At 36.7% G+C, this 25,204-nt stretch overlaps 2 protein-coding genes across 3 annotated transcripts; both read right to left on the bottom strand.

Annotated features, from left to right (window-relative positions):
• Window positions 1–862: 862 nt before the first annotated feature.
• LOC135157714 (mucin-2-like) lies at window positions 863–5,214 on the bottom strand. Its single transcript, XM_064114395.1, has 2 exons — window positions 5,009–5,214; window positions 863–4,567 (listed from the first exon to the last, which is right to left on the bottom strand). Exon 2 carries the CDS (start codon window positions 4,564–4,566, stop codon window positions 3,418–3,420), a length of 1,149 nt encoding a protein of 382 aa, XP_063970465.1. The 5' UTR covers window position 4,567; window positions 5,009–5,214; the 3' UTR covers window positions 863–3,417.
• Window positions 5,215–7,255: 2,041 nt separating this feature from the next.
• On the bottom strand, window positions 7,256–20,977 carry LOC129260929 (proteoglycan 4-like). 2 transcript variants are annotated; one of them, XM_064114376.1, is made up of 3 exons: window positions 20,720–20,877; window positions 12,426–12,864; window positions 7,256–12,353 (listed from the first exon to the last, which is right to left on the bottom strand). In XM_064114376.1, exons 2-3 carry the CDS (start codon window positions 12,859–12,861, stop codon window positions 11,185–11,187), a joined length of 1,605 nt encoding a protein of 534 aa, XP_063970446.1. In that variant the 5' UTR covers window positions 12,862–12,864; window positions 20,720–20,877; the 3' UTR covers window positions 7,256–11,184. The 2 variants fall into 2 exon arrangements, with proteins under 2 accessions (XP_063970446.1, XP_054754912.2); XM_054898937.2 differs by having other exon boundaries at window positions 7,256–12,864; window positions 20,720–20,977.
• Window positions 20,978–25,204: the final 4,227 nt, after the last annotated feature.

Raw genomic sequence — 25,204 nt, 5'->3', positions numbered from 1 at the left:
GGGTAAATCTGAGAAAAGTTGTTTGTACTTTTTCAAGATCTACCCCTCTAGGATTTACGTCCATGGAGGTTTCCCTGTTTATCTTGCCACCCTTTTTCACCCGTTTATTTTTCCACCCTTTTGAATTAATTGATTTCTTAAAATTAATTTATTCACCACTGGTGGGATGGAACACCCTATCAACAAAAGTTTTTTTTCGTCGGGGTCATTTTATGTCATGTGTTTAAAAAATATCATATACCGGTACATAAACATTTCATTCTTTTTCATCTTGAACCTCCACCCATCTGTTTAAAAGCCCTGGAAAATAATGTTTATATTTAATAACAATATACACAAATTGCGAGGGAAACAAACTGATTGATGGCATACTATAATCATCACTATAATCATCATTATCAAACTTTTCATTTTTTCATCATCATTATTACAATTTTTCGACCCTGAATTATTGGGGGGGGGGGGATGATAATACAGGCCATCCCCCCACTTGAAATATTGGGGGGATATATCCCCCCCACCCCCCCCCCCCCGTGATCGACACCAATGTTCGTGAACATTCATGAGAACTAGTGCTTCAATAAATGAACTAAAATAACTTGGCTCACTTCCGATCGTTACACACGAGTAAATATAATATCTACATCAATATCAATAAATGAACTAAAATAACTTGGCTCACTTCCGATCATTACACACGAGTAAATATAAAAACTACATCAATATCGATGAAAAGTTATTTTAATAATAATAATTATATAACATTTATGAGGCGCCGATTATCTCGTTGCCTATTCAATGGCGCACTGTGTATTACCCCGGCTTTAGCTCCAGCTGTATAAAGGCGCTTGGTAAATTGTTTCAAGGAATAATCCTGCCGGGTGGCCATTCTCCTCATCTGGGTCGAGTGCAGAACAATGAAATGAAAATACGCCATGGCTGGGATTCGAACCCACGTCCCTCATTTTATGACAAAGTCACATCGGCGAAACCAACTCCAACCGACCAAATCTATCGAATGGCATTATATCATTCGTCGCATTGGAATAGATTTCATTGAAACTCAATCACTTGTATGAAGAGTACCACTTTCACTTGCTGGTTCTAGAGTCACACCAACGAAACTGACTCTAAACCGACCGATGACCAGTCAGCTAAGACCTGCCAGTCGGCTCCTGCCAGTCAATGGTAATCGTAAACATGGTAAAAGCTATGGTCGGTCTGACTGTGGCATTGAACTATAAAGGCCACTGCACACCTTACGATCGGTCTGCGACCCGATTCGGAATGACACGGAGTAGGATTTGATGCTAATATTGAAACATGGAATATCTTACTGTGCAATGTTCTAAATCATCGTAAAAATACCTATGTTCAAATATGTGACTATGCTATCATCCTTATCAGAATAAAAGCGAATTTAATATCTAGTCGTAATGATAATATAGGGTATTTATATTGCGCACATATCCACCTTGTTATGTGCTCAAGGCGCTCCTATATTAATGACGTCATAGCAATCGTACGACTGACTATACGATTTGAAACTAATTTATCCTTTATTCCAAAATAAAGACTTGCAATCATCCAAAATTGTTACGTTAGTATTCTTTCAGTTAATTTGAACCTATTATAAAAATACACTTTTCATTCAAATTTACAGAAAATGAGGAAAATGCCATTTGTTCCGAAATCGGATCGTGGAACATTATTTTGTAAGTTGTGCGGTGGCCTTAATATTTATCGGTAAACATTCAATTTTGGTACAAATCGGGGTGCAAATGCAAAAATTAAAACCCAAAGAAACCTTACTGGAAGAAAACAGTGTTCCGCAATGCATATCAGCAACAGCGCCAGCTCCATGTTAAACAGTTCCATTTCGAGTAAATTTACAGCTGTAAAAACTTTTCAGCTCACGCTTCGCACTCGCATCGTCAGTCTAGTAAGTAATAGATACCCTTTCTGTTCATGGATACAAAAAGTGCTTAGAATGTTAAGTTTTCAGGTCGGAATATAATCTAAAAAAAGTTTGGAAATCTGAGTTTTGCCATTAATTTCTCCCAACTCCCAATTTTACACAATAAATATTTGATATCATTCAAAAGATCATTTAATTTTCTTCAAATGATACCCTACATGATATGATTATGGTTCACATGGAGGTGCGGGGCAAGGTCAAAATTCCAAAGTTGCAAAATGACACAATATTGAAAGTCACTGTTCTTTTTTTTCCGTGGTGATGAGTGAATTTCTTAGTGGTTTCCTTTTGTTTTCAACATGCATGGGTATTTCAAACCACGACTCAAACCATGTTATCTCACAGATCCATCACTACATAAAAAGTCATCACTCCGGACAAAGGAATCATGCTCTTTATTGACCCTTCATGACCATTTCTGCTTATTTTGCAGCTTTTCAATTTAGACCTCATCCAACACTTTTGAATCCTGCTCTTTTCGTGATGGCATGGTCATAACAAGCAGGATATCATTTTAAAGAAAATCAAATGATCTTTTGAACGATATCAAACATGCATTGTGTAAAATTGGGAGTTGGGAGATATTAATGGCCAAACTCAGATTACCAAACTTTTTTGAGAAGTTTATTTTTTATGTATCCTCTTCATGAGTCACTGCCAATATTCCTGAGCAGAGTACCGTAACACAATGTTTAGCGATTGATCGTACGCTTGATTTTCAAGATTGATTGTACATTGTAGTCAATGGAATCAATCGTAGAAAAATGTTCTACGATCATTGCTAAGTTTTGTGTAACGGGCCCCATGTCCCTTTTAGGTCAGTATATAAAAAATTTCAACTCGCGCTTCGCGCTCGCATCATTTGTTAGTTAGATCCAAAGACCTTATTGTTAGATCCCAATCTAAGCAATCGTCAAGTTTTCAGGTCGATATATATCAATTTTTTGAGGTTGTGCTACGCATTGTGTAATTGGTGAGAGTCACTGCAACGGTCCTTAACATGTCTTTTTTCAGGTCAGTATATCCATTAATTGGTAAGTTATATGTACACATCTTGATTATGATTATAAAAACTGCTTAGCATATTCAATTTTCAGGTTTGAATACATGGACTATATGAGAAACATTTCGCGCTTCGCGCTCGCATCATGTATTGGCTTAATGACATACCTATCTTGTTTATAAGAAAAAGTTAAGATGTACTTAAAACCTCAATCTTTATTTAGGAATTCCCCTCATAAACCAACCAAAAACAGTTTGTGGATGAAAATATGTGTTTCCGGCTCCCCTTATTGGCGATCGCAGAATCTGTCCCGAGATTTGAAAATTTCATTTTAGCATTATTGTTCGTGTTCAGAGTAAAAAAATTGATTCCTCCGATTTCCTTTCTTACTGTTGTCTTTTCTGTCATCTGTTTGACTATCACGTCACCAGGGAAATCACTTTACGTTGTTTTTGCCAGTCACATTAGGATGGTTTCCTGCAACCCCTTCCTCCATCATCGTCATACGAATATTGCTCTGACTGGAATAGGTTGGCGTAACTGTAGCATCACCCATGGTATGTTTCATATAATACACAGCAACTCCAACACCGCCTGCCAAAGCAGCAGTTCCTGCTAATGATCCGATGACGATACCCGCGATGGCACCAGACGATATGGAATCTTTAGGTGAGCTTGTTGTAGAATCTTCATCTCTAGTAGATGTTTCCTCGGATGTAGTAATCAAAACCGGTTCACTTGGATCAGGGTTTCCTGACGCTGTTGTTGGTGCACTTGGATCCGGGGTTTCTGTCGTGATTGTTGGTGCATCTGGATCGAGAGTTTCATGGGTTTCGGGCGTGGTTGTTGGTACATCTGGATCGAGAGTTTCAGGGGTGTCTGAAATTGATGGTAGTGCACTTCGATCACGGTTGTCTGGCGCTGTGGTTTGTGTTCTTGGATCAGATGTTCCCATTAGTGCTGTTGTTTTTTCTGTGGTTGCTGTTACTGTAGCGGAGGTGGTAGTTATATCTGCAGTTGTGCCCGTATCTAACGGCGTGAATGCAGTTGTAGTAGACATGGTTGATGGGATTTCAGTATCGGATATGCTCGCACCTGGTGATGTAGCTGTAGCAGTCACAATGATTGTCCATGTTATGTTTGATTCTCCTGTGGTTAGTAACGGTGTTGTATCTGCTGCCGTTGTTGCATCAGTTGTGGGATCGTTTGTTGGTAACGTTGTTGTATCTGCTGTTGTTGTATTGGTTGTGGAATCGGTTGTTGGTGACGTTGTTGTATCTGCTGTTGTTGGATCAGTTATGGAATCGGTTGTTGGTGACGTTGTTGTATCTGATGTTGTTGGATCAGTTATGGAATCGGTTGTTGGTGACGTTGTTGTATCTGATGTGGTTGCATCAGTTGTGGAATCGGTTGTTGATAATGTTGTTAAATCTGCTGTTGTTGTTGCAGCAGTTGTGGAATCGGTTGTTATATTTATCGGCGACATTGCCATGGTGTGTGGTGCAGTTATCATGATCGATCTATGCATTATATAGAATAACACGATCCATTTGTGCAGTCTCATTCCGGTAAGCTTGGTGGCCATCCTGTATGAGAATTAAGGATAAAGAATTAATTCAATTTTGATATCATACATGCCTGACATTTTAATTCATCATAAAATTCGTTGGTGTTTTGTGATAGAGGGTGGCATGGCGTTGCTTCACATAATTAAAAATTGGTGGTTCGTTGATGCTTAAGGGGAAATGATTTCAGGTTTGTATTAGTGTTACCCAATGCCAGTTGACACGTGAGAGAGATAAAGAAAATGAAAGAGAGAGGTGGGAGCAAGAGGGTAGCTCGGTTTGGGGATGGAAGTTTCTAGACATTAGATGGGAATAACGGTTTTTTTTAAAGATGACATACTCCCAAACATTCTCCACTTCTTTTAATTTTTCTAGAAAACTTCAATCTAGAAAAGATCATGGATTACCAAAATGTATTGGTTCAAAATGTACTTGTTCAAAACTTGCCAATAATACACTAACCTTTTAATTCTCTCTTAAAATATTCCAAAATTAAGTTTTCCTCTGAGAATTTCTATATCTCTACCAACATTGATATTCAAACGTCCACACAGATGACAGCGTTCTTCGTGATTGGTGTTGTTACCGCAGAAGGGTAATGTAAAAAAAAAAAAACATATAGATGGGCGTAAGCATTGCCACAATGTTGTGCCCATTACCATGACATTAATCATAAAACTTCTCATAAATATCTAGATTCTTAACTATTTCAGTGGAATATATATTGATTGAATACTGGGCGTAGTACAAAGTACTAACCGATGATTTATAACGAGGAAAATCAACAAAATCTCGTTTCTTATGGTGCATTATTGGTTATAAAGAATATGGAACTGAGAAATGATTGAATCGGGGGAGGGGGAGGGGTAGGGAAAGGGAGGTGACGCAAAAGGTAGTGTGAGTTTCGCTCAGCGATATACGCAAATGACCATCAAATGACAAATAACAGCTAAAAAGTCTTTGTCGAAAATTGGTGAACCAGAACAGCATTTTTTTGTAGTCTAGAGCAGATGAAAAATTGCAAATGTTTCGTTTGTCCAGAATCAAGAGCTTAACTGCTGATTCGATTTACCAATTTTCGACAGAAACTTACTTGGTTGTTCTTTGTCATGAAGTGCATTATGCAATATATATTCTATGTTCTTCAATTCGCCGTACGTCTCTGAACGAAAACTTCCTATTAAGGTTTCAACATGGTATTATCGAATAGGAATCTACGGAAGCAAGCGAGGGGACCATACCCATTATTCCCACCCGGACAAGAGCCGCTGTATTAATATATCTCTCCGAAAATATGAAAGTCAAGGTTGCCATACTAACTTATTAAATTTCAGGCATTGCATGGCACAAGCACAAACTAATGATCACATTATTTGTGTTTCCAGTACAAACTCCTCTGACCATGGACCTCGTAATAGGTCCATACTCTGACCATGCAGAGATCCAGACTGCTCAGTAGAAGAAGATAAAATATGAAGAAAAATAAAAGAGATGAGATGTCCCCGATGATGTGTCAGGGGTCATATACCAGATCAAGGAGGGAAGAAACACAAATTGTTGAAACAAATTTAATTGAGGTCCAGTCTATATGGGTGTCGATCGGTGGTCAGGGTTATGGGGGAGCGGGATGAATGACACAGAATATTATTTCTCTGTGACTTAGGGTTTTTCGGGGGGGGGGGGGGGTTGATTGCCGTATTAAAAGAGTCTAGTTTTTTTAGGGGCCAGGCATGGCATGAAGGGCAAAATTTATTAACTACCATGATTATATTTATTATATGATTCATCATAAATATTGTGATGTTCGCCCGTGAATTATTGGGGGGGGGGGGTGATGACACAGGCCATCCTCCCACCTAAAATATTGGGGAGGATATAACCCCCACCCCACGTGATCGACACCAATGAACCTAACCTTATATGCATCATGTGCATAGGCCTGTTATAACGAAGGCCTATACGCATATTTTTCTTTTTCAAAAGTACACTCCGCTCCAATGGCGGAATGATCTCTGTTGATTGTCAGATTTTTTGAAGGAATATATAAATAAATGTATTTACGTCATCTTTTGTACGAATAATATCCTTCCCTATTTTGCTTGTTAATGAAAAAGCCCAAACAAAATAGACCAAATAATGAAAGTCATGATCCATAACCATGACAATTGTCTAATTCACATATTCTCATGTGTTATATGTGTATCTTTACCCGACAAGTAGGCCTAATAAAACCCATGTATGTTTATACTATGTCCCCAATAAAGGATTGATTATTAAAGTTACAAACACAAGCTTGTAGTATTCGTTTGTACTCTTCTTATACCCTTCTTTCTTTCATCTCTCTTTCTCCTTAGCGACTTCTTGAAAAAAAAATCGAATGGGGGGGGGGGGGGGGGGGTCACCCCTGTCTCTATGAGTTCAAGTTCCAGATCACACGTAAACACAAAAGGAATTCCATTTGCTCTCAAACCTAACCAACTGAATTTTAGGGGTGGAGGCATTCGAGCCTTCTTCTATAAACATAACTTCATGAATAATTGATTTTTGTATGAATTAATGTTTACAAAAATGTAGAGATTTGTGAAGAAAATAATTGTTTATTTGATTTAAAAAAAAATCCTTTTAGTGAGAAAAGAAAAAGAAGGGAAAAAGGATTCCAAACCCAATATCAATAATCATTTATATACGCTTGAGCACGTCAACATAAAATGGAAATAATTTGCATTTAATCTCATTCACTGTAAACATAATACACTCTTCAACAGGAAAGAGATGACACCTCTCAACGTACACTCTCTGAGAAATATTTATATTTCAAAATGACCAATTACAAGACTATAAATGCAAAAAGTCGTTACAATACACCGACACGACATGATTAAATTTGACTAATATTTCTATAAAAAAAAAGAGCGATGATGACAATACAATGATCTTGAATACTATATCTCAAGGTGTCCTGATGAATAAAAAATATATTAAAGGCATATATGGTTGTATTCTCTGAACTATCCTGACTATAGTACATACTATCTATTGAATGCTTTGTTTTCGTCTACCTTCTTGAGTATTAGTAAAAAAAGACGATATACCAAAGAATTTCACAACAAAGTTGAATTTTTGAAAATGTTTTCATTTCAGGTTTAAAACACCCCAACTTTGGTGAATAAGCTGGTAACATTCTATTAAAATAATGTGTAAGTCAACATGAAGTTGAAGGAGAAGCTCACCTTTATGCTTTTAATGAAAGCAGAAAATATGAGAAAATATCGGTGAATGTTTGATGGAAATCCAATTAATAAAAGAGTTATAAATATCTCAAGTTTTATGTTTGTAGCGTCATATACGAGCAGCCTCCCTATAAATATATTTATGTATATAAATTCCAAAGTTCAAACTTTTAATGGAATTTGATGAATACAAAATTCTGCTTATAGAAGGGAGTATGAAAATGATGTTTCTGATCTTATATTAACCGTACATATAAAGTCAATTTCCATATATTTGAGAAAATAGCCTTTTGGGAATTTACATACCATGATATACAATGGAGAAGCTACTCACACGTGAGGTCACGAAATCAAAAGTTTAAAACTTCATAACACCGTCATTTTTCGACAGATTTTCAGCAAACCCTCACAAATATTTTTCTCTGTTTCTGCTTGTTTTAAACCAAGAGGGTGACCCTCCCCTTTGAATTATAATCAATGCTACGAGAATATCAACCATTTACATTTCAGAAAATACATAATTTTATCATTCGAAATATAAATGATAATTTGAAACTGTCCAAATATGATTTAAATACCCTTTTACGAAAAAAGGGACACGAAATAAGTGTTCTCTACAGGAACTTCTAAAAATAAATGCGAAGTATTGTGAAGTTGTGCAATATCAGTTTCATTGATTAAAGAATAATAATAATTTTCATCAAGAATATTACGTTGATATCGTTGACTGTATTTTGTAAATACATGATAAATTAATCATTATCATTATCACAATTAGCAAATTTCCTCAAACAATAAAATAAGTATAGAATTAGATTAAGATTTATTTATTTCCGTTCAACAAATTAATATAATCGAAGTAACAGTACAAGTACATGTTCAAAATAATACATACAGTTCATTGATATTTTATAACACATATCGACGATGAATTAACTGAACAGATGGACTTGTCAAGAAAAGCAGAGCTTGTATAAAAAGGCAAGTCCCGAAACTTAGTTTTATTACTAGTATAAATATATTTAAAATTCCGATTGATTGCATGCTCGAGAACCACTCTGTGCCCTGCATGTTGCATAGAATTAATCATATATATTTTCATTAGTTTCAATGAGAAAAAATATATTTGACCACATACTAAAAAGTTAAAATAATAATCGCAAGATGGAATGTACATATTTTTAATATTACATGTGCACTAATATAAAGTTGATTTTTTTAAAGAGAGAAAGAGAGAGAAGGAGAGAGGGAGAGAGAAGGAGGGTTGTTGAATAAACTCAATGTATTGAACTGAATTTAAAAAAAAGTGTGAAAATCATAGAGATACAATATATCTCTATGGTGAAAAACTTTTTTCATCTACAAAGTCTTAAAATACAATTTATTCTAGATCAATCACGATCTAAATAATAAGCACGGTGTGGCTCAGCTACTATAATGATTGAAAATTGAGATTGCTTACGTATTATGATGTATGAAATACAACATTACAAATATATACATACATAAACTCTATTAAAATATTATCTTTCAAAGACACTTTTTTTTTACTTACAATAAAACAAAGTACCAACTAATAAAAAAAACCAGAAGAGTTATTTTGCAAAAGAGGGTGATCCACTATCTTTCCATCAGAATATATATATTCTGATGATTTCTTTAATTTTCATGTGCTGAAAGAAAAATAAAGAAAACTCGAAAAAAAAAAAGAATAATAAACTGCTTTCTGGTATCAACAAGTCAATTCAATAAAAGCAATGGATCCAGACCCTATGGACATGATGGAAAGAATCTATTTTTATTATTCTAATAAAGCCACCAACGGTCAAAATTAAATCGCTGCTGGATTATCATAAAAGTTTGAAGGAAGATATACTCTGTTTGAAAGTGCGGATCCAGGATTTTCCAAAGGGGGGGGGGGGCACATGTACCCAAGGAAAATTTGACGAGGAAAAAAATATATTGTTACCAAAAAATGAATGTCCTTTTGTCCCGCGTTAAATTTGACAAGCAAAATAAATAGGACATCGCTTGTGTACGAGCGACAAATTCCCAATAAAAATACTTGCTGTTACTGTCAAAGTGAGGGAGGACACACTTGTGTATAGTCTGCAGGCAAAGACCCTGATTGAAACTTTGATCTACAAGTGTGTCTCCACGCAAAGACTAGCACATACAAAACTTGCTGTTAAGTACACAAGGCATGAGTAGGCTGCAATTCAGACCCTTTACTCGAGTAAAGGGTTTGCACAGCAGACTAACACTTGCGTATGAACGACATAACTACATTAAAAATATTGACTATGACACTCAAGGGGGGGGGGGGGCACGGGCCAGAAATGCCCCCTCCCCCTGGATCCGCCATTGAGTCACACCAACAAAACGATTCCTAAATCCGCTGATATTTGTCATTCAAAATAACATTTAAAATAAATAATACTCTCTTTGACCGGTCTAAAATCGGTCTCTTGTAGTGACTGCATCTTAATTGATGTCAATGAAATGACTTCGCAAGGCATTCAGACTGGAAAAACTTTTAGCATTTGTGCTTTTCAGTCATCAGTATTGGAATGCTGACAAATTTGAATGTTCTCAATAAGCGTGATAATTATTTTAAACACTCTAGCTCAACTTAAGAGAGTGTCATATGGGTTCTGCTTGACCATTTAAAATACATGCTGCGCTCAAACAGAAGTGTAATTGCGCCCCTTCCCTATTTCAATTTAATTTAATATCGCCGCACAAGAAAGAAAGGCGGAACAGTGTACTTTAAGTATCTCGCGCTTAAACCTTGATTTCATTGTAAAACATCTTGTAAGGAAACGAATGTTATCGAACTTGTTGAGTTTGGTCCTTTTGATTCTATGTCATCAATCATTATACAATTTTGTGAACTAGAACTACAAATGAGAAAAAGAATTATGCCGGGTTTGGCCCATCATAGTATGATTGTATATTGTTCTAGGGTAGCTTATTGATCTCTGTCATACTTTCAGCATTAAAATGGATAATGAAACTTCATATCAGCAATACTTATGGGAAGCCACATATGACTAAATTCGCTCGTTGAATGTGTACTTGCGAAATAATGGGATAAAAACAAAATCATTGATTTTGGCAACATTTATTTTGGTAGCAGATGCTTCCACCGAGAAAATATATTATGTTTTTGTTTGCAAAATTCCTGCAAAGACAAATGTAGATAAATTGAACTCTGAAACTGTATTTTCAACCGCGACACATATTGCGTGTTCAAGCAGCACAGTCTAGATCCATTAGAAACAGCTTGCCACCGCGTAAAGGTGAATACGGTCTAAGGATTCCATTCCATGTCACATCCATGTACAAACCAATAATAAATCATATAGCCACTTCGAATATGATATTCATGTCTCTCTTGAAATCACTTTACGGTTGATTATCATCCGGTGGTGTTAGATTTGTCTTGTCGTTTATTTCAACGACATTGTCCGTAGATATGTTCGCTATCTCAATATCGTTGCTGACCGGAGCAACCTGTGTAACTGTTTTGAAGTGATAGATAGCGTATCCGACACCAGCTGCAATGATTCCAGCTCCCACCACCGAACCAATGACAATACCTGCAATGGCACCAGCAGAAAGGGATTCCTCTGGAGGACTTGTTGTAGGATCGGCACCTTCAGTAGGCTGGGGTGTAGTCTTTTTTTCGGTTGGTGCACTTGGATCGGGGGTTTTCGAAGCTGTTGTTGGTGCATTTGGATCAGGGGTGACTGGCGCTGCTGTTGGTGCACTTGGATCAGGGGTGTTTGATCCAAGTGTTGGGGCACTTGGATCAGGGGTGTCTGGCGCTGTTGTTGGTGCACTTGGATCAGGGGTGTCCGGCGCTGTTGTTGGTGCATTTGTTGGATCAGGGGTGTCTGGCGCTGTTGTTGGTGCACTTGGATCAGGGGTGACTGGCGCTGCTGTTGGTGCACTTGGATCAGGGGTGTCTGGCGCTGTTGTTGGGGCACTTGGATCAGGGGTGACTGGCGCTGCTGTTGGTGCACTTGGATCAGGGGTGTCTGGCGCTGTTGTTGGGGCACTTGGATCAGGGGTGACTGGCGCTGCTGTTGGTGCACTTGGATCAGGGGTGTCTGGCGCTGTTGTTGGGGCACTTGGATCATGGGTGTCTGGCGCTGTTGTTGGTGCACTTGGATCAGGGGTGTCCGGCGCTGTTGTTGGTGCATTTGTTGGATCAGGGGTGTCTGGCGCTGTTGTTGGTGCACTTGGATCAGGGGTGTCCGGCGCTGTTGTTGGTGCATTTGTTGGATCAGGGGTGTCTGGCGCTGTTGTTGGTGCACTTGGATCAGGGGTGTCCGGCGCTGTTGTTGGTGCATTTGTTGGATCAGGGGTGTCTGGCGCTGTTGTTGGTGCACTTGTATCAGTGGTGTCTTGTGATGTTGTTGCTGCACCTGCATCAGTCGTATCCAGTGCTGTTGTTGGTGCACTTGTATCAGTTGGGTCTTGTGACGTTGTCGCTGCACCTGCATCAGTCGTATCCAGTGCTGTTGTTGGTGCACTTGTATCAGTTGGGTCTTGTGACGTTGTCGCTGCACCTGCATCAGTCGTATCCAGTGCTGTTGTTGGTGCACTTGTATCAGTTGGGTCTTGTGACGTTGTCGTTGCACCGAAACCAGTCGTATACAGTGCTTCAGTTGTTGGGGCACTTGTATCAGTTGGGTCTTGTGACGTTGTCGCTGCACCTGCATCAGTCGTATCCAGTGCTGTTGTTGGTGCACTTGTATCAGTTCGGTCTTGTGACGTTGTCGTTGCACCTAAACCAGTCGTATACAGTGCTTCAGTTGTTGGGGCACTTGTATCAGTTGGGTCTTGTGACGTTGTCGCTGCACCTGAATCAGTCGTATCCAGTGCTTCAGTTGTTGGGGCACTTGTATCAGTTGGGTCTTGTGACGTTGTCGCTGAATCAGTCGTATCCAGTGCTGTTGTCGGTGCACTCGTATCGATAGTGATTAAGTCTGTAGTTTGAGCTTCACAAATCCCAGACAGAAGGGCACTGATGCAAATCGAGAGGCAGAGAACAGCGATGCTCTTGGGAGAAGCCATTTTCTAAATTGGAAAGAGAAAAGAAATGAATTGATAATTGCAATGATGTGGATTGAAAAAGTCTGAATCAAGAGGATATCTGGTAGGGATAGTGGTATGGCATCTGCTAAGAAATCGTATATTATTATACATGCAGTGTACAAATGCTGTTTAATTTGTTGTTTAAGCCCGTCACTCTAACAACTATTGTTCAAGTTTTAAACATTTTTAAAAGTTTTATTACAGTTTGAAACAATTAAAAATATATTGTATAAACAATTTAAAGGGGAATGAAAGCTTTTGGACAAGTGGGCTTGTGTGGAAACAGAAAAAAATAAGATCAAAGAAAGTTTGAGAAAATTCTGACAATAATGAGGAAGTTATGGTGAGCATTTGAATATTTCGATCAATTCTGCTATGGATATCCTCCATTGGCAATGCGACAAAGATGTGTGATGTCACATGTGAACAACTTTCCCTTTGTTGGACAATAAAATGCCCTCAAAATGTCTCATTATGCTCTCTCTTACGGTAATACAAACTCTTTATCCATGATGTATTCTTTGTAAATCTGTATTACATGCCCTCCTATAGAAAGAACATGTTCTAATGATAGATGTGATACAAGAGGCAGCTTAAGTGAAATAATATACAAAAAGTAATGGCAAAGTTGTTCACACCACAAATCTTGGTCGCATTGCCAATTGGAGGATCTACATTACAATAAGGAGGGACAAGTAGGGGGGGGGGCAAGTGGATGGCAAAAGAAAATTTGGGGGCGAGGACGGACAAGAAAAGCGTTAAATATCATAAAGTTCAAATGTCCTACATGTACCACATGTGCTGCGGAAACGTTTTGAAAGTGTGTGTGGGGGGGAGGCTAACCATCCGAACAAATCTCAATCTGATGGTAATTTTTTTTACATTTTTTTGTACACGGTTTTGGAAAAAGTGGGGACTGAAGCTGAAGCCCCCCTCCCTCGAGCAGCAGCCCCTGTACCATACCCCCAAATCACTTTACCCCTTCGTGCCGCCATTCTTTTTAGCGCGTCTTAAGTCGTTTTCGCCTGTGTCACAGGACGTGATAAACCAAAGGTGATGCTTAAAAAATGCAACCCATGAGGTCGTCGTAAAGAGTACCCTTTTGGTAGTAGTAAATAAACGTGAAGTGATCTTAAAGTGATTCCAGGGCCAATGCTCTGAAGCAATGATAGATAATATCATAGCAATGGGCAAACAAACACCAGATATCACTCGGTGAAACGAGATTTTTATCTGCGAGAACACTCCCCGTGAAGATACATATTACTGGAATTGGAATTTCTTACTGAAACTTTACAGGAGAGCAAATAATAAATAATGTGCCTAAGGACATACTAGTACATTGCACGTTCCTATCGTGTTTATTCCAGCAGATATAACGTATGCATGTTCTCCACTCCTTGGGGAGTATTCCAGTCAGTCGCCAATTAGGCACATGCAATGCTGGACAATTAAGGTATATAGACTGACTTTCACATCCTACCGGGTACCCATGTAGCACCTGGGTGGAGTGTGTGAACGATTGCATTATCGATAATCTCATTGCAGTCCAAATAATAATTGGCATCTGTCTGTTTCACATGTTCGGCAACATGGACCAAAGTATCAGATTAGCGATTAACGATTGTTGTCTTATTTTTACAATCTAAAAATTTAGCTCTTGAGGAGCGTGTATATAGTGACTGCACTTCGGAGTGCTGATTTTTCTCGTTCAAATTTGAACTATAGACAAATTTTTTAGAGTGTAAACACGCGCACACATTGATGCCAACAATGCCTATAAAATTTCCATTTATTAACTTTAATGTAGGCTAAAATAGCCATTGCACGTATTCCTTTAGCAAAAAATGTAATAGTTTTATAATTTTCTCTCATAAATCAAATACATATTCGTACAAATCAATCAATTAAAATCGGACAAATTTTTTATTACACGACATAAGCATAAAAAAAAATCAGTTATTGAATATTAATTAGTCTAATTATCATCTATAATTTGTCAATATTGTAATTTTGCCAAGAGAGTTGATGGGATAAATACCAAATGTTGCAGCTTCCAAACTCCAAAATGCCCATGCACCTCAATACCTTTCGTATCTTACATTCACATTATTATCTTTTAGTTGAATGTATTAACTCAATTTGTCTGAACAATCGCTGAATAAATTGTCAAGAGAGTTTGAGGGAAAATACCAAAAGATGCAATTTCCAATTTTCAAAATTTCCAGACAGTCAAATACCTTTCATATCCAAAGGCTAACAAACAAACAAACACACTTTTACGATAACTCTTTGTATATTGCACATGTACACTTTGACCCTTACACTTTTGGAAACTAGAGCAGTATTTTCATATACAAATAGATGGATTGTTTATGGTCAAATTAGGGCATATAATTTGATCAAAGTCCTTGTATAATTCTCCTTAGAGGAACTGGTTCATTGTTGTACAGCTGACGATCGACAATGCATCATCAAACACGCATCGGGTAATGGTCCCAATAGACAGAAGTAGAAACTATCTTCTTTTGATTATCTTGCCAACTTTTCTTCCAGATGATAGCTCACACTTTATCATATTTAATATATTGACAACATTCTAAACAGCAAAAAAAAAAGTATAACTAAATATAAATCATCGTTTATGTTCATTCCAACAAAGGAACATCATGTTTTTTTTAAAGCATGACATTACATCTGAATTCCATCTCACCCACAAAGCAATCATCTCTTAATATTCATATTTTTTCACTGAAGTGCACTTTTTGGTCATACTGTTGGTCCAAAACGTCTACATATATTTAGAACTTAACTGAATCCAACAAAGCATCATTCGCATTTTCCTATCTCACAAAATGGAATGATCCCGAGGGAGTAGATGAAGTGCATGATAAGATGTACTGCTACGCGGAGTCTATGACCATGGGGGTAATCATAACATATATTCAAAGCCAATATACTGTATAAGTGCTATAAAAGCGGATTATTGCTATGATCATTATTATAACTGTATTTCGATGTTTCCAATATATATTTGGCTTCATTCCAGTGTTATCCATAATTTATTTGTCAATTATTTTATTGAAATGTACCCTATGTTCAGCCTAACTACGTATACGTCATCACGATAAAATATTGACATCTCTAGTGATAAAATATCACTTATCATTGTGATTTTGAAATTGCATATGTATTCATAACATCTTGAATTATAGGTTACTGTATGAAAATGAAGGCACATTGCGTGCAATAACATGGCTGAGTTGATTTGGAAAAGGGGTAGGGTGTTTTTTTATTTTTTTATATTTATTCATTCTTTATGCATCTTTTTTACGGGAGGGAGATTGAGGGGGAAATATAATGTGCAAAAGAAAGCCCCGTTGCTGAATATACGTACCCCTGCACACTTTGCAGTTTGATGTGATATTGATTTTGGAGATTTTCGAAGTCGCAAAAAGGAGCAATATTTTTGGAAAGAGAAATTGCGAACATCAAAAGGGAGAATGTTATTTGTCGAAGGAGAAAATACGCCACACCTGTTAGCATGTGGTCTGTTGATACTGTTAATTGGTAATCTATCATGGAATGTCATTCCTGAAATGCGACCTTGTATAGTTTAATCAATGGTTATGACTCTCGTGTTTCAATCTGAGGGACGCTGGTTTGATCTCACGCCTTGTCGTGTTTTCCTTCAACAAGAAAATTACCCACATTGTGCTACACTTAACCCAGGCGAAGATATTCCTCGACCGCCTGAGCGCCTGAAGGTGGCCCAGCTAAAGCCAGAGTAATAACAGGGAGAGTGAATCGACAGAGGTCATTAAACCCCTGCCACTTTTTGCCAGTCATATCTGCTCATGGCGCAATAAAGCAAGGAAAAAAGCCCTGGGAATAATATAACACTTCAATAACATAAATGTTCTGAATAAATAATGATAAACCTACTTATCGATATGCTAATATTTCGACCCAATGTACACTTAGTGGTAGTGATTACGATAAACTTGAAGTGTTATCATCCAATTAATCTGTCTTGATTGGGGAGGGATGGGGGGGGGGGTGTTAGGAGAAGGGATAAGGAATTTGTGTTGGACGATGTTGGAGCGAAAATGAGGACAAATAATTATTTTGAGTATACAATATTGATCGTTTAAGAATGTCATAAATATCCAAGTAGAAAGACATTTTATTAAGAATATCGCAATCTCTCATTATGTAATAACTTAATTCTTTGGGGGTAATGCTATTTTGGCTTTTTCTTGGTATATTTTTGCATTTCCTGTAACTATAAAGCGTTTCCCAATAAGATGTCCCTATCATAGACAATAAAAAAACAAAACAAAAAATAAACAAGATTAAGTTCAAATATTTTGAAACCCCAATCAAGTTTAATAATTCTTGTAAGATTCAGTGCCTCGGTCATGTCAATCAATAGTTTTCAATGCACAGGCTAATTTGTATCACTGGTGTTTTTCAATTTCCATGGTCGATAAACTTGAAGTTTGAAGGTCAAATCCACCCAATAAAAATGTTGATTTGAATAAATGGATAAAAATCAAACGAGCATAATGCTGAGAATTTCATTAAAATCGGATGTAAAATAAGAAAGTTATGACATTTTAAAGTTTCGCTTATTTTTCAGAAAACAATTTTTTTTACAAAACAGTTTTATGCACATGACTTGTCATTGATATACAAATGAGAAAGTCTTTTGTTTTTATTGTTTAAATATTTCATTTTTACAGGTTTGACAATAAGTACCAACTTCACTGACCCATAAAATCTTAAAACAAAGGTAATTCCACATGTTCAGGGATTAACAAAACTTTCTTTCACAGGACAATGAGGATAAAATTAGAATATTTCATATTTCATATAATAAAATACAAAAGAAATAATGAGTGGACGACATCATCAATCCCTTATTTACATATCGTCTAGGATGTGCATATAACTATTCTGTGAAATTAAGCGAAACTTTAAAATGTCATAACCTTTCTTATCTTACATCCGATTTTTATGTCTTTCAGTGTTATGCTTGATGGATTTTTCTCCTTTTATTCATATCAACTTTTTGTTTGGGTGGACTGCTATGCACAGTTCATATCGTACTTGTATTCAAACTTTCACTTTCGTTTCAACAAGTTCTGTGTTTTCCTTTTAAAAATACACTAGACCATGTTTAAATACAAATATAAGAAAATAATATAAAGCTGTTCAAATAGCACCTGCTATAAAGGAATGACTGCTGTAACAGAACTAGAATGGTCGCGGGGGAAATGTATTATAAAAATCAATCTCCTGAAAGCTGCGACGAAATTATTATTTTCAAAGCATACATTAGAAATATTGTTAATGATATTTCTGGATGTAACACTGACTTCATGAGCTTATTATTTAGCAATCATATTAAATAAATGATTTTGAGACCTACTAATATGAATGAAGTGTTAAAGATTGGCTTCTCATGAAAATCAAAATTTTCGGTGTTAAAAATAATAAATCCGCTATGTTATACTGTATATACTGTATTCAACATTTTTTTTAATGCACAAAGCGTTCAAAGGAGTTCAAATTATTTAATTGTTATATAATTAATGACCAAATATATTTGATACTGATTTATGTGTCACAGCTCTTCTCGAAATTATAAGGAAAATGCATTTACACGTTATACTGATTTTTCGAAGTCTAATCAGGACGATGCACTGATCTCACACGTCACACCGCTTTGGTTTTCATAAAAACTATATGCTCATATATGCTTTCATAAAATAATACAAAACAAAGATAAGGGTATTTTCATCATGGTATAATCTTGTATCTCTCGAAGGTGAGACTTACTTTCACATACTTCTTAAAAACAAAATAATGGAATCAGAGATACAGATACAATGTTCTTGATTGGTTTCATCATCAAATCGAATTCAGTATATCGTTAACGGTGACAAATCAGAATGTATCATTTTGAGTTCCACAAGGGTATGCCCTCAACCCGTTATTTTTTGTATATTCATGATATAGCTAAAAATTCTCATTTTCATACTGCTTGCGGACGTCTTCAGTACATACTCTTTCTTTCTTTCTTTCATTCTTTCTTTCTTTCTTTCTGTCTGTCTGTCTGTCTTTCTTTCTTTCTTTCTTTCTTTCATCTTTCTTTCTTTCTTTCTTTCTGTCTGTCTGTCTTTCTTTCTTTCTTTCTTCCTTTCGTTCTTTCTTTTTTCTTCCTTCCTTCCTTCCTTTCTTTCTCTCTTTCTTTCTTTCTTCCTTCCTTCCTTTCTTTCTTTCTTTCTTTCTTTCTTCCTTCCTTTCTTTCTGTCTTATTTTCTTTCTTTCTTTCCTTCCTTCCTTCTTTCTTTCTTTCTTTCTTTCTTTCTTTCTTTCTCTCTTTCTTTTTTTCCTTTCTTTCTTTCTTTCCTTATTTCTCTTCCAAAAATACTTTTCATTCGTTCAATAAATGAAGAACTTCAAAATGTTGTTATAATGGTTTGCAGAGCTATTAAATAGACCATGGTTAGTATCTTAATAATCATGAAAATAGAAGCACAACTGTGACGATGACGAAGGCATCGACGACCACAGTTATAATCATGAATCCACCGAGGAATGAATCATTAGATCAATTGTGGCGTTTATGCTACTTAATACCTTTAATTTAGGTACCTTTAATACTTAATACCTTTAATTTAGGTTCAATGACATACGTGGTCAGCACACCTTTATCCTTAAAACATTATTGATTCTTAAATTTGTATATCATTCTAAAAATATTGCACAATCAACTGAAATTAACAATCTGTGCGATTTTATCTGAGTGCTTTAATTAAGCTCATTTATATGGGCCAATATAGTTGCAAGATTAGCTCTTGTCGATTGGTTGTAAACCTATTAAAAACTTATACAACTTTCCATGTTGTTTACTCCACATTGTCAGTGCAAGGAGCTAACTCCATCATGTCTATGGTCAGTGTATAATTATGATGACCCTAATCACATTTGTCAATATTTCCATTTGTCGTTTCGTTGGTCAACCTTATGTGCATTCTTCCGGTATAAACACAGGACAGCCTTCCCCGACTTATTTTCCAGATATATATACAAGAATACTACAAATAATTGGATTATGTTCAAGGAAATTTTGCTTGAAACGGCTGTCAAAATTTCGTTTAATGAACTATGTATATAAGGAAAACTGCTGTGACGCAAGTTACAAAGCTGCAATCAAGGGCTGTAAAATATACTGAACTGACAATTTTTTTTATTTTTGGATAAGAAAAATACGAAGTAATTGTTTCTGAAATTAGCATAATCATGATCGTGATAGTACCAATAGTTTGCCTAATATCTATTAGTAATGCAAACCGATTTTAAAACTGAATAATAATTAACATCTTGCTGAAGTTAATCTTAAGTGATACAATTATGAATATTTATTTTCACACTTTTATTTCTGGTAATAAAAGGATATTTATTTTTAGTCGGAAACATAGTAATTTCATCGTCCTATACATCAAACCTATGGACATTAACGAGAAAATTTTCTTGAGCGAAATATTCCTGCTGCTATATTTCGTTATACTCGAATTATGGTTCTATCAGAAGACCTACACAAAAGGTGAAAAATATTTATTGATAAAAGTTTTAGCGAAAAGATCTTTAACGAACATTAGTAATGAAATCAGAATGATCGATCGAAACACAAGAAGAATAAATATTTTCTCTGTTTTTATATATATATCTCACTTCTACGCTCGATCCATCTTGTAACTATAGCATTACACTATTTTGATTTTGAAAGATATTGAAGTTTAAATAGATGTTCCTCAAATATTCTCACCTCAGATGATGATGATGATGCGTAATCACTCTCCAAAGGGATTTGCCTTCTTCAAAAATGTCACTTTTGCCAAGAATCTTGGAGAAAAGATAAAAATCCTACGTGATCCCGGAGATATAATAGGAAGGTATTGAGGCTAAAGACAAAGGTCCTTGATTGATAACTTGAAGGGGTCTACTGTACAAAGTCTTTTTATATGTGTTTGTAACCAATCAGGCTGCTATGGCGACGTTGTTGCTAGCTCACCAAATGGTATGTGATGGGATGAATGAAGCCTGTTTCAGGGTGTTTGATTAGCGGTATAAGATTTCATGGCTTCGACGAAAGCGTCCGTAGTAATTAAAAAAAAACATGTAAAACGTTTCGAACATTATGAGATTATTGCTGCAATGATACCATAGCCATTACTGCTGCTTCATGACTACTACTTCTACTACTACTATTACTGCTACTACTACTACTACTATTACTACTACTACTACTACTACTACTACTACTACTACTACTACTACTACTACTACTACTACTACTACTACTACTACTTCTTCTTCTTTTACAACTACTACTACTACTACTACTACTACTACTACTACTACTACTACTACTACTACTACTACTACTTTTTCTTCTTCTTCTCCTTCTTCTCCTTCTACTACTACTACTACTACTACTACTACTACTACTACTACTACTACTACTACTGCTACTACTACTACTACTACTACTACTTCTACTACTACTACTACTACTATATACCATACCATATACCATATCACATACTACCATCTGGCACGCAATCCATTACTCTCACAATGGCAACGGTTCTTTATCTTGCAGAAAAGAGTAAATAAATGAGGAAATTAATCCACATGATGATTATGGAATAGAAAATCTTGAAACTCTAATGATTATATGTAATGATATAGCAGTTTATCGCTGTATAGTTAAATTTCTTAAGATGATAATCTCATCACAAAACCAGTGCTATCAACATCCAACGAACATGAATATAAACCTTGTGAACATTGTGGTTAGCCTGTCCATTAAACCTCTTAGTATGCCTAAAAAGATTATGTCAAGCCCAGCATTACAATTTATTTCAATGAATAGAGACGAATCAAATACGCATAACATTAGAACATCATCTTAATCGGACGTTGAACAAAACAAGTCATTGTATGTTTCGCTTTATTTCACAAAAAAGTTACATGCAGTATGCAAACGAGGATGATGGAGATGACGGCGTAGCACACTCACCATCCTTTGCAGTTTGTGATGTGTAACATGACACATTTAATCATGCTGTAACCATAGGGTAATGCAAGATTTGATTAAATCTGCGAAAATGAAAATTTCTTGAAATAAAAAACAAATAAAAAGAAAAGAAACAGTGAGTGTGTGTGTGTGTGTGTGTGCGTAAGAGGGGTGGGTGAGGGTGTGTGTGTGCGTGTGTGTGTGTGACGGTGACCTCACTGACGCTATTATTTGAACGCTGTTCTTTTGTCTTTCTTACTTAAAATCCACTTCGGATTAAAATCTTAATGTATCGTTTTCTTTTTCTATTCAATAGAATAAACTTGCTGTAAGGATGGACTTAACCTTTCAGGAGCCTTGGAAGCAGAAAAGGGCAGTAATATTACCAATAATTGTGGCTTCATTTATCACTATGCAAGATGAAACAAAATGAAGCACATTTCTAGCGTGAATGTTAAAGAACAGGGTTCAGGGTTGGTATCAAAAGAATGTCCATTAACCGCGCGGAAGTCAAAATGCATATCTTAATATCTCCATGGTAACATAACCACGGGACCGAATGCATCGACCATCATCACACATAAAATCCTATTGTTCTGAGATTGAAAGAGGTTTAATGATTAACTAGAGATAGCTGTATGCCTAATTAATCAAGTACTTCATCAAGAAAACAGACTTTGGACCCAAAGTCTGTTGACACGGTTGACAAGTCGGCTTGGCGGAGCAAACAGAATATTACTCGTGATGAAATTATAACTGTATCGATCCTACATGTATATTAAATTATGTATTGGTTATAATCTCCAAGTTGTCAAGTGAATGGTCATCTTGTCATGTTTCGTTTTTATAGTTCTGTCAGAATTAACGCTTAGTAATAGCGGGCGCGCCGTGGTCTAGTGGTTCTGACTCTCGCCTTTCAAACAGAGGGTCGTGGGTTCGAATCCTATATAGCCATGGCGTGTTTTCCTTCAGCAAGAAATGTATCCACACTGTGCTGCACTCGACCCAGGTGAGGTAAATGGGTACTGGCAGGAAGTATTTCCTCAAAAAGCTGTGCTCACCAGAATCGGTAGACTAGCTTAGCCGGGGTAATATAGGAGCGCCTTGAGCACTTAGCAAGGTGGATACGTGCGCTATACAAATCCTATATTACTTATTATTATTATTTGGTTATCAATATTATCATTATTATCAATAAGATAAAGCATAATTTGTATAGCCAATTTTGGCTCATCGACATGATAATTATAGTAGAATCTGACAATCTTGGTATTGAATAATGTAACACAATAATAATGAGCAAAATATAAATCAAATAGAGGAATCACTGCTAAAAAGCATTGATTTCGAAAAGTTTAGGATTAAAATTGATCATGTTAATGTCATTAAATAGGTATGACAGTCTGGTTGTTACGTCACAAAAATGAATGTACTAAAATATAGACAATCACTTGTAACACAAGATCCAGTGAAACAACGTGAATAAAATTAGCTACACTGATGCGAGAAAACAAGCTTTATAACAAAGGCCTTTGTGATCGGTTGAGATCGAGCGGACACATACGCATTTATATGTGGCAAGCCATCTGTCACATACTAATGCGATGAAACTCAACAGGAAGATCGAAAAGCAAAGTAAAACGTTCGAAATCTGTACGATAAACTCAGTTTTTCACTTAAAAAACATAGTTTCCCCACGGAAAAGCGCTATCATTTTTAACGTCGAAAAATGAGTTGTTATTTAAAAATGGAAAACGAATCGTTTGTTTTTGAGCGATGAACAATATTATTTTATCCTCATCTCTTCTCGATAATCGCATTGTGTCATTCGATATAATCTCCGCGCTCTTATACTACCTCAAGTGCTCCGATCAACTTTTACCGGACAATTCTAACGCTCAGCACACTAAAAATGCTGTTTAAAATTTTTAAACAATGTTGTTTACCATAAACCATACAATAGTTGTTAGAGTAGTTTAAACAAGTGTTTAAAATCTTGAATAACAAAGTTTGATTTGTATTTTTGCTCAATAAGTTAAAAATGGTTGTTTAAACTGTTAAACAACGAAACAGCGTTGGGTACAGTTTTTAACAACGATTTTACTGTAAATGGAAGCAAGGTCACTCTACGTGAGAACTTAAAAACATGAAGGTTGCTTTCCATCTCCAAAGATAAAAAGATTATTTCGATTGTGATCCGAAGCGACCACAGATAATGAAAAATCTCTCATGACTGGCCCACGATTGAGAACGGAATGTTTGCAACCGGTAAGCGTTCCCAGATCGAAGACAAACACCATGGCAAGACCAGGGGGGGGGGGGGCGACCGTGTCATAAAAACTATTGGAACTATTTCATTATGACAACTACCATGGTAACATGGCTCAACAGCCAATAAAAATCAAGTTTTTATGGTAGTCACTGGCGTACAGATAGGGGGGGGGGGGGGCTCCCAACCCCCAGAAAATTTTTCACGACCAAGAAAAAAAAAAGAAGGGTGAAATATGATATTTTATTTTCAAAATCTAAAAAAGAAAAGATTTTTGTAATAAAAATGCTAGCTCGCTTCGCCCGCTTGCAACTTTTTTTATTTCGAATCAATCTTACGCGATGCGCCATAGCTAGCCCTCTCAACATTTTTTGCCCATTACACCACTGATGGTAGTTGCCATAATGGCAAAGTTACAATCTCAACGATTTGTTGTTTCGCTTTATGAAACGTGCCCCATACCTCTTGACTACTTCCTCAGGTTCCCAATATAACCATGATGTAACTTCGGGGCCTTATTACAGTGTAGATAAGTTTTTACCCAAGTTACCGCCTCACTCAACAAAATGTTGCCTCCTCCTCCCCTTAAAATGCTGTAAGACTGTAAGAGGGACACACACGCACCACCCGCACACTGCACCTAGCACACTGTATATAGTGCACCAAGAATACCACCACAGGATCACCACATCACCTGAAGCACTGCAGCCGGGGGGGGGGGGGGGGGTACTCGACCAAAAAAGTAGTCGGTATGTGCCGCGGGCGAGACAAAAAACGGGGGCCTTGGAGCGGGCTTATTGTAAAAAAGAGGGTCCTCGGAACGGGCTTTGCAACTACAAATGTTTGTGAAAACGGGGGTCCTTGGAACGGGTCGCCTGCGTGTGAGTGCGTTTGCATCATAGAGTTAAATACGTGGTAAGCATCCCCATGGAACAGGCGTACGTGCATGCAGCTAGCCCAGC

The sequence above is a fragment of the Lytechinus pictus genome, unplaced genomic scaffold (assembly GCF_037042905.1).
Source record: "Lytechinus pictus isolate F3 Inbred unplaced genomic scaffold, Lp3.0 scaffold_19, whole genome shotgun sequence".
Taxonomy (NCBI): domain Eukaryota; kingdom Metazoa; phylum Echinodermata; class Echinoidea; order Temnopleuroida; family Toxopneustidae; genus Lytechinus; species Lytechinus pictus.
The sequence above is the reverse complement of the archived record's forward strand: the minus strand, read 5'-3'. Positions and strand labels throughout refer to the sequence as shown.